At 48.5% G+C, this 12,324-nt stretch overlaps 6 protein-coding genes across 6 annotated transcripts in view; 2 read left to right on the top strand and 4 right to left on the bottom strand.

The window, feature by feature from the left end:
- The window catches only part of H257_11997 (hypothetical protein), a gene marked incomplete at both ends in the record, with an annotated part of 2,662 nt that extends 1,579 nt beyond the window's left edge, over nucleotides 1-1,083 (bottom strand). Inside the window, one exon of the mRNA XM_009839088.1 lies at nucleotides 126-1,083. Within this exon, the coding sequence (XP_009837390.1) occupies nucleotides 126-1,083 (958 nt within the window). The remainder of the gene's footprint in view (nucleotides 1-125) is intronic.
- Nucleotides 1,084-3,175: 2,092 nt separating this feature from the next.
- On the bottom strand, nucleotides 3,176-4,708 carry H257_11996 (hypothetical protein; the record flags this gene model as incomplete). Its single annotated transcript, XM_009839087.1, has 1 exon — nucleotides 3,176-4,708. A coding segment is annotated over one exon (1,423 nt), but the record flags the coding sequence as incomplete, so codon positions are not given.
- A 2,449-nt stretch (nucleotides 4,709-7,157) lies between these two features.
- On the bottom strand, nucleotides 7,158-7,783 carry H257_11995 (hypothetical protein). Its single transcript, XM_009839086.1, has one exon. The coding sequence runs from the start codon at nucleotides 7,567-7,569 to the stop codon at nucleotides 7,213-7,215; it is 357 nt and encodes a 118-aa protein (XP_009837388.1). The 5' UTR covers nucleotides 7,570-7,783; the 3' UTR covers nucleotides 7,158-7,212.
- A 670-nt stretch (nucleotides 7,784-8,453) lies between these two features.
- On the top strand, nucleotides 8,454-9,971 carry H257_11994 (hypothetical protein; the record flags this gene model as incomplete). Its single annotated transcript, XM_009839085.1, has 1 exon — nucleotides 8,454-9,971. One exon carries the CDS (start codon nucleotides 8,454-8,456, stop codon nucleotides 9,969-9,971), a length of 1,518 nt encoding a protein of 505 aa, XP_009837387.1.
- A 495-nt stretch (nucleotides 9,972-10,466) lies between these two features.
- On the bottom strand, nucleotides 10,467-10,837 carry H257_11993 (hypothetical protein). The gene has a single exon (XM_009839084.1). It carries the CDS (start codon nucleotides 10,798-10,800, stop codon nucleotides 10,513-10,515), a length of 288 nt encoding a protein of 95 aa, XP_009837386.1. The 5' UTR covers nucleotides 10,801-10,837; the 3' UTR covers nucleotides 10,467-10,512.
- A 235-nt stretch (nucleotides 10,838-11,072) lies between these two features.
- Nucleotides 11,073-11,685, top strand: H257_11992 (hypothetical protein). Its single transcript, XM_009839083.1, has one exon. It carries the CDS (start codon nucleotides 11,131-11,133, stop codon nucleotides 11,539-11,541), a length of 411 nt encoding a protein of 136 aa, XP_009837385.1. The 5' UTR covers nucleotides 11,073-11,130; the 3' UTR covers nucleotides 11,542-11,685.
- Nucleotides 11,686-12,324: the final 639 nt, after the last annotated feature.

Raw genomic sequence — 12,324 nt, 5'->3', positions numbered from 1 at the left:
GGAAGCTGTCGACGAAATGCTGGCTTCGGTGTTATCGCCATCCACTTGTTTGACTGGTGGAGGCGTTTGAACCATCTTCTTGGGGGTGGTCGCTACATGGAAGGGGGCCACTACGTCCGTGTCACCCCCAGCTTCGACGTCATCGCCGTCTTCGGCGTCGCTTTCATCTTGCAGCGCTGTTTGAGGAAACAACGTCTTCTCCACAGTGACAAAGAACGGGTTCAAGAGCACTGCAAACGCCATTGAAATGTGCAAAAACATGGACGCATATGCCACTCGACGACGAGATGTGGTGTGCGACATGGCCAAGAGGAGGTTGTTGGGCGAAGCACAGCCAAAGTGGGCGTACCCGAGGGCCCCCAGCGTCACGTAGAACCCCGAAATGAGCAGCATACCGTAGACTAACGCTGTGGGCATCTTCTCTGGCTGGGGGTGGTGGTGCTGCAGTTGGGGGACGATCAACGCGGCCCCATATGCCAATGCAAACGATCCGAACGTGTCGAGGACGTTGGTAAAGCCGACGTTGTCAGTAGGTTCGTACAACTCGTCCCCGTGGGCGACATAGGCGTCGACGGTGGCAAGCACATCTGCGATGAAGGTAGCAGCTGCCCCGGAGATCAACACGATGTACGCTTCATGTAGGACGCGGATGTAGATGATGGGAAGAAGGATCACCGCCATGACCACGATCCACAGGGTGGTGGACATGTCGACGGCGCCGTCAAAGATGGCCGGAAGGAGGGTCGCCCCACCCAGCACGAGGAACGCCACCGGAAGGAGAAAACACGACGTCAACTGGGTGGCTTGCACGATGAACGACCCCTTTCGCCCCCACAAGTGGACGGCCAAGTCCGTGTACGTGTGAATATGGGGCACATGGCGGAGCTTTAGAAAACAATGTGACAGAGCGACTGTGGCGTACGTGTTGAAAAAGCAGTTGAGAACAAACGCCACCGTCGAGTAGGTCGGGCCAGCTTGCGCAAAGATGTACGGCATCGAAAGCGACCCGATCCCGCATACGCAGCATACTAGGTGCACGATCACGAGTAGGTCTTGCTTGCTGGGCAAGTGGCACGAGAACATACTTGTGACAGAGTCAAATGATTGGAAAATGAGTCCAAGACCGCGAACGTCACAAGCTCACAATATATATGCACCATACAAAATGCTGTTGTAACGTCTATGCGCCAGCGCAGCCCGCCTGGGTGTTGGCTGGGTAAACTGCACTTGGCATTACAGTAATACAGTAATTACTTGAATGTACTACGAAATCTGACGCGTACATTTTTTTGTGCCAAAGTCAAACTCACAACACAAATAACCTTGTTTCAATCCGAGCACGACGAGCATTAGAATCATCTCCTGGCGATTGTCGTAGACTATATTGAACGTTTAACTGTACAATTGTACATCTCGAAATATATAATGTCATGTACGACGAAAAAAGTGGTTCGAGTTCTCGTCGTGACCAGACATTTCTTTGCTAGTTATTACTGGGATGGAACTTGCATTTTATATGGCGCGTTACAGATGAGATGATGGTTTTGGTGTGTTGTTGATACGACAAAACGATTACAAATTCGACTGGAGCTTGTCACATGCCGAGCACAAAACACTGTATTGCCGAGGCCGCTAGCACTGGCGATCGCTTCTGAACATCGAATGAATCATCAAAAAACTATTAACGTTATACGTGTAATACTACGTATAGTACTAGTACTTAGAAGTATTGTTGTTGTCGTGGGTCTGGTGCTTTGTGACGTGACTATTGATATGAGACAGGCAAAAGGAATGGTGTTCCGTACTATCTGGAGTAGTAGTTGGCTGGGACGTCAGGTTGTTTGTTTGCAACGACAAGAATTGAGCGCTGCAATACATTGACATCATAGCGATGACACTGTCATCTGACCTAGATGGTTATTTCACCTTGTGTGCGATGGGTGTCGACTGAATGGACTAATTTCCTACCTTATCTTCAAAACACCCAAACTAACATTATACTACAGTGCTAACTTTCAACAGCCAATCAGGACGCGTGAATAGAGGATTTGTTGCACAAATAAGTATGGTAGCACCAACTACGCATATCAGCTACTTGTACGGGTTAAAGCGTCTCAGTGGTTAGCAATAGCTAGCCGCTGTGATGTGCTTAACCCCCGGAATAACATTATAATTTGAAGTAACTTCGAAATTTCAGTGCCCACCGTGGGTAGGACGAAGTCTCAGTTTCCATGGGTTTTTTTGTACCTCATACTGTACAGTAGTACCAGTATATGCGTGCAGAGCCTTATCTAAGGAATTCCCCATTGACTGTAAAGGTATAGTTTGGGCGTTTTGAAGGTACCAGTAACGTTGAGGTATATCTCCTGAGGGAATTAGTCCAACTGCATGATATTGATCTTTATTCCAATGACCAGTACACCAGTACTGTAGTACAGGCAAAGATGACTTTAGCCTGCGCAGGGGCGCACCATCCATTGGATCCATTAGCTACAGTACATTTCCCCGTACAGTTGTACACTTCCCCATGTGTAGGTTCTGTGCACGTTCGAACCACGGCGTACAGTACCTAGTACATGTACCCAGATGCGCTTAATCTCTGACAATACTCGGCTCGCAGCTGCCATTGGTTCTACCGACCCCTGTGAAAGGTCTGGTCAACCTGTGGGTGCAGTAACGTTACTTTTGTGGTGGAAATTCCTTGGCATTTCAACACAAATATCACCCCCCTGTCGAACAGATTTAACTCAGGCCTCCGTGCATCTCGTACAGTTTGCAGCGGTTAGTGCACAAGGGGTTCATAGCCACACGAAATGTAAGTTCTAAGTACCTAACGTTAGTGCAAGAGATCCTTGTCCAAGCTGTGACATACTACCAGCCTTTGCGATTATCACACTCACATTCCACGCGCGCCGTCAATTCAGTTGATGGCCACGACAAAATATACTGTAATTCACATAACGTTAACACAAGATCATGCCGGCGCAAACATGGTTCGTCAAAGCAAAGATGTATGTATAGCAACCACAGTACCTGGTAGTGAACGTTAGTGTGAATACACAATCTTAAAATCCACGCTTGGCCGTTACTCCGGAGTACAACATTGGGTACTGTACCGTATTCCCCGTTTAGCTGTACCTTTAAATGTCAGGGAAAAACCTGATCCAAGGGTCGAAAAAATATCAGTTATTGGCTTATCCAATGAAACAGGTTTAATAGGTTGGATTATCCAATGAAAGAGGGGTTGGGTACAGATATCCGATACTAAGAGTAATCGGTACAGGTCTAATAGTACAACGAGAACGAGTCGAGCCACTGGGCCTTTCGGTCTGTGTATCCGGCGGGGCAGTACGCGTACTCTGTCCGCTTCGATGGGGGAGTCGACGCAAACAAGGTGTACTTGGACGCGTTGGTGAAGATGCGGCCTATTGCCTGGATGGTCGAGTACGTCCCCAAAATGATGGATGCGACGATGACGAACCAGCACAAGATCTTGTGGGGTTTGCTCATCTCGGCCTTGAACAGCTTGTAGTACAGCATCAAGGGCAAAGTCACGGAGCAAAAGTTCATGACAGAAGCGCCAGCCAAGTCGGCCACGTCCGAGAACGAGCTCTGGGTGAGCATGGCCAAGAAGCACTGGCTCGCCACGATCAGCGTCCGAAAGATGTACCGGCGCACGGTTTCGCTGTACTTAGCCCCTTCTGCAGAGGTTTGGGCATCATCTAGACCGGGCACGACTTTGGGGGTTTCAATCTGGGCGAAATCTCGGTCCCGAGCATCAGCGGCGTCGTCCTTGGCGGCGGAGATTGGGAACAACGTCTTTTCCACCGTAACGAAGAACGGGTTCAAGAACACGGCGAACGCGATGGAAATGTGCATTTGCATGGCAATGTACGCGGCGCGGCGGCGCTGCGATGTGTGGGTCATGGCCAAGAGGAGGTTGCTGGGCGAGGCACAGCCAAAGTGGGCGTACCCGAGGGCCCCCAGCGTCACGTAGAACCCCGAAATGAGCAGCATACCGTAGACTAACGCTGTGGGCATCTTCTCTGGCTGGGGGTGGTGGTGCTGTAGTTGGGGCACGACCACCGCCGCCCCATATGCCAGCGCAAACGATCCGAACGTGTCGAGGACATGCGTGACCCGAATGTTGTCTGTAGGCTCATACAACTCGTCCCCGTGGGCAACATAGGCATCGATGGTGGCAATGATGTCGCCGATGATGGTTGCCAATGCGCCAGTGATCAACACAATGTACGCTTCATGCAGGACGCGGATGTAGATGATGGGCAGCAGCACCACCGCCATAAGGATGATCCAGACGGTGGTGGAGATGTCGATGGCGCCGTCAAAGATGACGGGAAGGAGCGTGGTCCCGCCGAGTACGAGGAAAGCCACGGGAAGGAGAAAGCACGACGCCAGTTGGGTGGCTTGCACGACATACGCGCCTTTCTGGCCCCACAAGTGGACGGCCAAGTCCGTGTACGTGTGAATATGGGGCACATGGCGGAGCTTTAGAAAACAATGTGACAGAGCGACTGTGGCGTACGTGTTGAAAAAGCAGTTGAGAACAAACGCCATCGTCGAGTAGGTCGGGCCAGCTTGCGCAAAGATGTACGGCATCGAAAGCGACCCAACTCCGCACACGCATGCCGCCAAGTGGATGATCACAAGCACGTCTTGCTTGCTGGGCAGGTGGAGTGAGAACATGACAAGGGGATTTTCACAATGATGGGTTGGAGAGAGCTGACCGTCCATGGATAGAAAAACACGACTACAAAGTACTGTAAGTAGGAAACAGGTGACGGGGCGACGACTCGCGCTAGTTTTTGTAGCGATGTGTACCCGAGTGATTCCGTTGCGTCCGCTACTGTAGGTTCGACCAGATTGGGGACCAGCATGTCCACGGTCCGCTTTAGTTGGCAATCAGTGTAATGAACGGGGAACTCGATTGAGACAGCGATATACGTACTCTACTATAGAGCCCATGATCATGTCATTTTTCACAAGGGAATGTGACGAAACAATGCATATCTATCGAGCGTAGACATATTGTATGCATATTGTATTATGGAATTGCTCGTGGTGACAACATCCATACAAGGGATGCAAAGTCGGGATAACTCTCTCTGTGCATGCTTTATGTGGGAATCCGACGATTGTGGCCGTGGTTTTGTGCGACCGCACATCATACTATTAATAGTAATCAACAATTATATATACGACGACGAAATGGATCACATCCTACAACCATATTTATTCGTTTATATGAAAATATGTATGATTTACTCAGCGGCAACTTGTATTTTGGGTTCATGGGCTTGAATTTTAAGATAGAGTCGGCACAATTTATGCTTGAGTAATCAATGGCAATTGCACTTCTGTGATGGGACGACCCCACACTGATGACATATGTACTACGTAGTACCTCAGTCGAGGACATTTGAGATGAGGCATATGGGGGCACATAAACCTGCGAAACACTACCCCGAAAAGACAACACACCTTCAACGAACCTGGATTTTGATATCAATGGTCTATCGTTACAACGCTGTTGGCACCTGGCGAAGTGATCTGGCCCTGCTGGTTACTTCGAAGTATTTATCACTGCATGCATATTTGCCTCGTAAAATTCACTCCCAAGTAGTACTACGTTATACCAGTACCTACTACAGTACAGTATTGCAGTACTCCGGAGTATACACACACTCTGTTGTACTAGGTACAGTACTACGCATAAGAAAAGATAGATCATTCGGTGAAGTGAGAAGCTTAGATCCGCGCTCTCGTACGGCCGCGCTTGCGCAGACGGCCTCCCGGGCCCTCGGGGCCAACGTAAGGCTTGGTCACTACTTTAGGTTTCATCCACAACTTCATTCAATTTCATCCAATGTCATCCAAATTTCATCCACATGTCATCCACGCTTTTAATTCAACAATTATATTATATTAACCATAGTATCCAAGGTTGGTATTAATATTCAATGCTGTCCCGTAAGTCTTAACTGTAAGTACTATTTAATAGTAATAGTATTAATAGTTAGTACTGTACTCGACTAACGTAGAATGCCAATTGTTGCAATAACGTTAACGTTACAACTTTTTTGTTCTTTGGAGAATGGCCATAATTCCTGAATTGTTGACGTACTTCCTCCGTTCCAGTATACTTGAGTGACTTTTTTTTGGTTAGTGAATATATAGAAATTTGTATTCAAAATATGTACTATTCCATGTGGTACGTGTATTAATATTCAAAATCTGATGTGCACGACGTGCTAATGCATGACATGCTACACTACTTCAATTCCATCATTTGCGCCAGACCCAGAAACACCAGAATCTAGTAGTCCTACAATTTCACCGACGCGCTGCTCGTCTTCCAAGCGGCTCTCCATCGACTCAATAGCTAAAAGCACATCCTCATCACACGAAGGACGAAGCTCAGTCACCCTTGTCTTGAACTGCATGTCTTTCTTCAGGTGAGGCAGCTTGTAAACATTGTCGCCACTGCTCCTCATTGCTTCTTCCATGACCTTTTGCAAAGTCATAAACGTCTTGTCCAGAACTCGCCACGCAAGATTCTCGAACGCGTCTTCAACGCACTTGATCAAATCGTCGATGGTTCTTGCTGTTGTCTGATGCTGCAAGCTCTGAATTGCATTGAAAAACCCCAAGTCAAGGACATTGAAGTCAGGACTCTGGGCCGGTTGCGCCATGAGCTGGATGTTCCACCCTTCCTTTGTCCCAGCTGCCAGGACTTCGGGATCGTCGACAGCGACGTGGGGCTTTGCATTGTCTTGTTGGACATATATGGTCGCACCACGGCGACCTGGCCATTGAGCTTGGATCGCCGGTATGACCTTGTCAACAAGAAAACGTCGGTACACTGGCTTGGTGACAGTCATCGGCACAGTAACAGGTGTGCCACGATCACGGTTCTTGCTTCGACGTTTCGCCAACTGGGTCTCAACAAACGGCCACAACCCAACCTTGCCATCCCACATCTTGCGATGTGCACTGTCATGTCGAGGACGAGCGACGGCACAAAGGAACATGACCTTGGTTATGTGACGCTTTGATTGGGCCTTTCGTTGTGGCGTTGGCTCATCGTGCCAAAGATAGAACCGTCGGTTGACTTGGGTGATGTAAAACCACTTTTCGTCGATATGGACACAGTCCAACATGTCGTGCCACTGGCGGCGGCCTTAGTAGCCATCACGAATGAACGAATTTGCGAAATTGTACCGCGCAACACGATATTGTGGTGTGAGCAATGGTCGCAGACGGCTTGTGCGCCGATTCAACTTTTTGGCCTTGACGAGGCGCCACAGCGCCGTCTTGGGGACACCAGTGGCCTTTGCCATTGTTCTGTAGGCGGCGTAGATGAGCTGGTGCACTGGTGACGGCACTTTGAACGTCTTCGTCCTTGTACTTGCGTGGCCTCCCGCACCGTCCCTTTTTTTTGGAGCCGAACTTTGCAACTCCAAGTGAAGCTGCTGTCTCGCATCCACGCCGCCAGATGCGTGAGATGGTTTGCTGACTGATGTTGAAGGACTGCATCAGATTCTTCATCTCTCCATGGCCAACACGCCCGTTGCTTTTGAGCTGCAGGAGTCGATGGTACACCGCCGACCTCTGGTCGTCGGTGAGTTCACGACCGGTCGTGGCCCTTGGCAATGCGTGAACTTCCGTTGAAAGCCTTCCGGTAATTTTGCGGGGCTTCTAAAGGGTGCTAGCAATATCTACGCAACGAGACGAGTCGTTTGCGCGTGATTTGAGGGCCAAACGATGAGAAATGAATGAGTTACGTAGTTTTTAAGGTTTTCTCGGTCGGTAGCCATTCGTAGCTAGCTTATACCTCATGCGTTATAGCGAATAAAATTGACCTGAAAATACTGGGCTGTAGGGCGTTCATTTCTCTATGATTTGAGCCTATTTAGGCCCTCTGAAACCCCCTCTAGCCAAAGTTAGAGTCTCTGGCGTAACTTCACACAGGTATACTGGAACGGAGGAAGTATTATTTTAACCTTCGGTGTTGTATGGCTACGAGTACCGTATAGTGTATATGCATTGCGACGGATTAATCTATTGCGACTCCTGTAATAACTGATAATTTTCTTGTAATAACTGATATACATGTTGAATATACTTCAAATTTGTATGACGCAATGGATTAACAAAATTTTGAGAACGAGTGTCGGTTGGTTGTGAAATATCACCTGTCGCAATACATATACACTATACGGTATACATATTCAGAGGTTTGTACTGTGATTGGCGCTGTTCCAATTTAGGGATCAGTGATTGGCTTTACAGTTTTATAATAATATCATTAATTGGCACATACCCCATTAGTTGGCACTTTACGTTACCATGAAATTATTGGCGAAGTTAAAAATGAATTCATGAATGTGATTCTGTAAATATTCCCCCATCTTCCTTGTCGAGTTGCCAGCATGCTGTCGTGCCATATACCCAGCAAGCATGACCTGCTTGTGATCGTGCACCTCATCTGTTGCATGTGCGGAATTGGGTCTCTCTCGATGCCTTACATCTTTGCTCAGGCTGGCCCGATCTACTCCATGCTTGCGTTTCTTCTCAACGGCTGCATCAACACATACGCCACGGTTGCGTTATCGCACTGCTTATTGAAACTCCGCCATCTCCCGCATATTCACACGTACACTGACTTGGCTGTGCATGTGTGGGGTCGAAAGGGGGTGTATATTGTCCAGGCGACACAGTTGGCGTCGTGCTTTCTCCTACCCGTGGCGTTCCTCGTGCTTGGTGGGGCCACGCTCCTTCCGGCCATTTTTGACGGCGCCATCGACTTCTCCCCGGCTGTGTGGATTGTCCTCATGGCCATCGTGCTGCTCCCCATCATCTACATTCGAGTCCTGCATGAAGCGTACATCGTGTTGATTTCGGGGGCAGCTGCTACCTTCATCGCAGATGTGCTTGCCACCGTCGACGCCTATGTCGCCCACGGAGACGAGTTGTATGAACCTACAGACACCGTTGGCTTTACCAACGTCCTCGACACGTTCGGATCGTTTGCGTTGGCGTATGGGGCTGCCGTCGTGATCCCCCAACTGCAGCACCATCACCCCCAGCCAGAGAAGATGCCTACCGCATTAGTCTATGGCATGCTGCTCATTTCGGGCTTTTACGTGACGCTGGGGGCACTCGGGTACGCCCATTTTGGCTGTGCTTCGCCCAACAACCTCCTCTTGGCCATGTCGCACACCACTTCTCGTCGTCGAGTGGCATATGCGTCCATGTTTTTGCATGTTTCGATGGCGTTTGCAGTGTTGGTGAACCCGTTCTTCGTCACAGTGGAGAAGTCCATGTCCCCCCCACGTCTCCTTCAAGATGAACGCGACAATAATGACGACGAAGAAGCTGTCGACGTGGGCACTTGTGACATTGACATTGACGAACAGTCATTCCATCCATTGGACACCCCAAAAATGAACGAGGATGGACCTACGATGCCGCCTTTAGATTGTAAGCAACCTTCTGGTGGAAATGACAACACCGAAGCCAGCATTTCGTCGACAGCTTCCACGTCCAGCGAGAACACCCGCCGTATCGTGTTTCGCACAATCATCGTGGCCATTCAGTGCTTTCTCGCCACGCTTTTGCAAAGCTCGTTCTACGACATGGCCGATTTGATTGGTGCGTCGCTGGCCAACATTTGCTCGGTGATCATGCCCCTGTTGTTGTACTACAAGCTGTTCGCAAACGAAATCTCCAAGACCCACAAGCTCCTGTGTTGGACAGTCATTTTGGTGTCCATTCTGCTGGGGTCGTACTCGACGATTCACGCCATCCGCCGCATCGTCAAGAATGCGTCCGAGTACACAGTCTTCGCAAGCGTCCCGAGTGCCAAGCGGACATCGTACCCGCTCTGCCCCGCTGGGTATGCAGATCGAAAGGCTCAGTGGCTTGACTCGTTCACGTTGTACTATTAACCTCCCAGCTGTAGCAACGACACAGTACTTGTTAGAGTACTAGATGACCTTATCTAAATTCATAGTAACGCGATTTTTCGATCGCTAGCTTCACATTATGCCATAGTTGCCGATGGAGATGGATTTGACCTTGTGGTGTTGGCGAGATAAGGTGTAAAACCCAGCAATGTGGAATGTCTTGATGCATTGGGCTTCCGGTTGTGTCGTAACACTCGATCCTCCAATGCACTTCATACTACCCTGATGGTATCAATATGTACATTTCACTTGGCTTACCAAAGTTATGGGCCAAATCACCCTAGTACCTTGTAATTATAATGTGATCTCACTTGTACATACTTTAACCTGCGAACGACACGATCTTCGTGTGACGCCCACTCTGTAGATCAGGACAATATGTCCATTGTATGTGACCAGTATGTCGTCAACTGTGAGATGTGTACCTAAGTACAGGATGTACTTGTAGATATGGATTCTTTAGAACAAACAACGGAATTGAGTTGATAAATACAAGGACCTTGTTCGACTGAGTTAGCTCAAATCATGGGAGAACCGCGGTGACAGTAAGCTGTTCCTCAGTCGCTTTAACCAAATCGTCCACGACTTCATCGTCGTCCTCGTCGTCGTCGCGGAGCTCTGGGAGATTGTCTTCGTCGAAGATGACGCGGATGGTCAACGAGCAGCTGGGACACGAGCCAATGTCGTCGCCATCGTAGAGGTCCTGCAATGTGATGAAGAAGTTGTCTCCACAGGGGCACGGGTACGTATATAGCTGCTCCTTCTCGTTATACTCCATGTCTTCAATCTCAATCTCATCGTACACGGACATGGTGGCGGCGCGCTCCTGCTCTTGTTGAATGCCCAAGTGGTAAAACGCAACGGCGGTGTGATTGGTTGGCCATTGAAACACTAAATATAACTCAAGCCTCAAAATAGTGTGATTATGCCGTTTGGAATAAAGCATTTAAAATACTATCAATAGTAACAATTGTTGTGGTATTATTCAATCTAAGCTTGTACTTTGTAAACTGTATACTGTATTTTTGTTTTTATTTAATATCATTTGTAGGAATATATATTCTTCATCAAGGAAACGTCAAATAAAACTGTAACCGCATGCTGTGAGAACCCCAACGGAGCGACACCGCCGCAAAGATCCATGGCGCATCTAGACATCCACGAGTACACGATGGAGGAAGTGGCAATACACAGCACAGCCGGCGATGCATGGATTGTGCTGGGCAGTGACGGCAAGCAAAAGATCTTTGACATAACTGCCTTCCTCGACGAGCACCCTGGTGGCCCCGAGGTCTTGGTCGACCTGGCCGGAAAGGATGCACACGAAGAGTTTGAGGGCGTCGGCCATTCCAAAACCGCCCGCGACATGGTACAACAGCTATGTGTAGGTCGGTTAAAAGCCCAGGGCAAGAAGAAACCCAAGCGAGGACGGATAGTCTTGCCCATGGTGGAACCTGAATCAAGTGACAACACGCGGGACAATCGGTTGCTGGCGCTCATGGTGGCCTTCATGGCGATATGCTTTGGCTATTTGATCTCCCCCATGGCATAAATATCTCAAATACTAGTACTTGTCCGGAAGGACTTCGTGCGGCGGACGACGTGCAGTGTGCACATGATCCACGACCGGGTTATGCCCCAACTAACATCATTTCAATACAATGGGTAACCTCGACCAGTGCAATGAATGAAAAATGAGATACAGTATGGTACGGGTGAGTATATGTGACAATGTGCTCTGTACGTAGGCAGATATCCAATAAACTTGACGAGTTGCATGTGTGCATCAGGCTTCGGACTTAATATATATTTGAGATAATAATCTAGATAAGGTAGCAAAAATAGTCTATTTCTTATGTGACGTTGGATGCAATAATCTATTTTTAGTGCGCAGATATCGATAATCTATTTTCAAGCTTCGTCCAATTATACACCTTCGCCACACTATTTTTACAATGGTGTCGTTACGCAAATGACTGCTGCTGAGAAGGATGCATTGGTCATGCTCCTGTTGGATCCTGGCACGGTTGCAGTCCCCAGATCGCCGTTGAGCTACGCGGACGAACTTTTGGCTCCAAAGTCGCCGAATGGGACCAACAGCAAGCAAGTACTGCTGCTTGAAGTTTGTCGGTCCAACGAGCAACTTGGTTGAACGGCTCTTCAACGTCGCGAAGTACATCATGACAGACCTTAGAAAACACATGCATCCGGTGAATTTCGAGATGATCATATTCCTCCGCGCGAATGCATCCTATTGGAATGTTTACTCCCATGTGTAATAATATATTTGAACAATTATCGATATTTTGCATTTGCAAACAATTATTTATTATCG

This window comes from Aphanomyces astaci, assembly GCF_000520075.1.
Source record: "Aphanomyces astaci strain APO3 unplaced genomic scaffold supercont1.37, whole genome shotgun sequence".
Lineage (NCBI taxonomy): Eukaryota > Oomycota > Saprolegniomycetes > Saprolegniales > Verrucalvaceae > Aphanomyces > Aphanomyces astaci.
This window is presented reverse-complemented; position numbering and strand designations above follow the sequence as displayed.

Excerpts from the sequence above, each read along its gene's own strand:
- H257_11995 (XM_009839086.1), bottom strand. The coding sequence starts at position 7,569 with ATGAAGAATCTGATGCAGTCCTTCAACATCAGTCAGCAAACCATCTCA.
- H257_11993 (XM_009839084.1), bottom strand. The coding sequence starts at position 10,800 with ATGTCCGTGTACGATGAGATTGAGATTGAAGACATGGAGTATAACGAG.
- H257_11992 (XM_009839083.1), top strand. The coding sequence starts at position 11,131 with ATGGCGCATCTAGACATCCACGAGTACACGATGGAGGAAGTGGCAATA.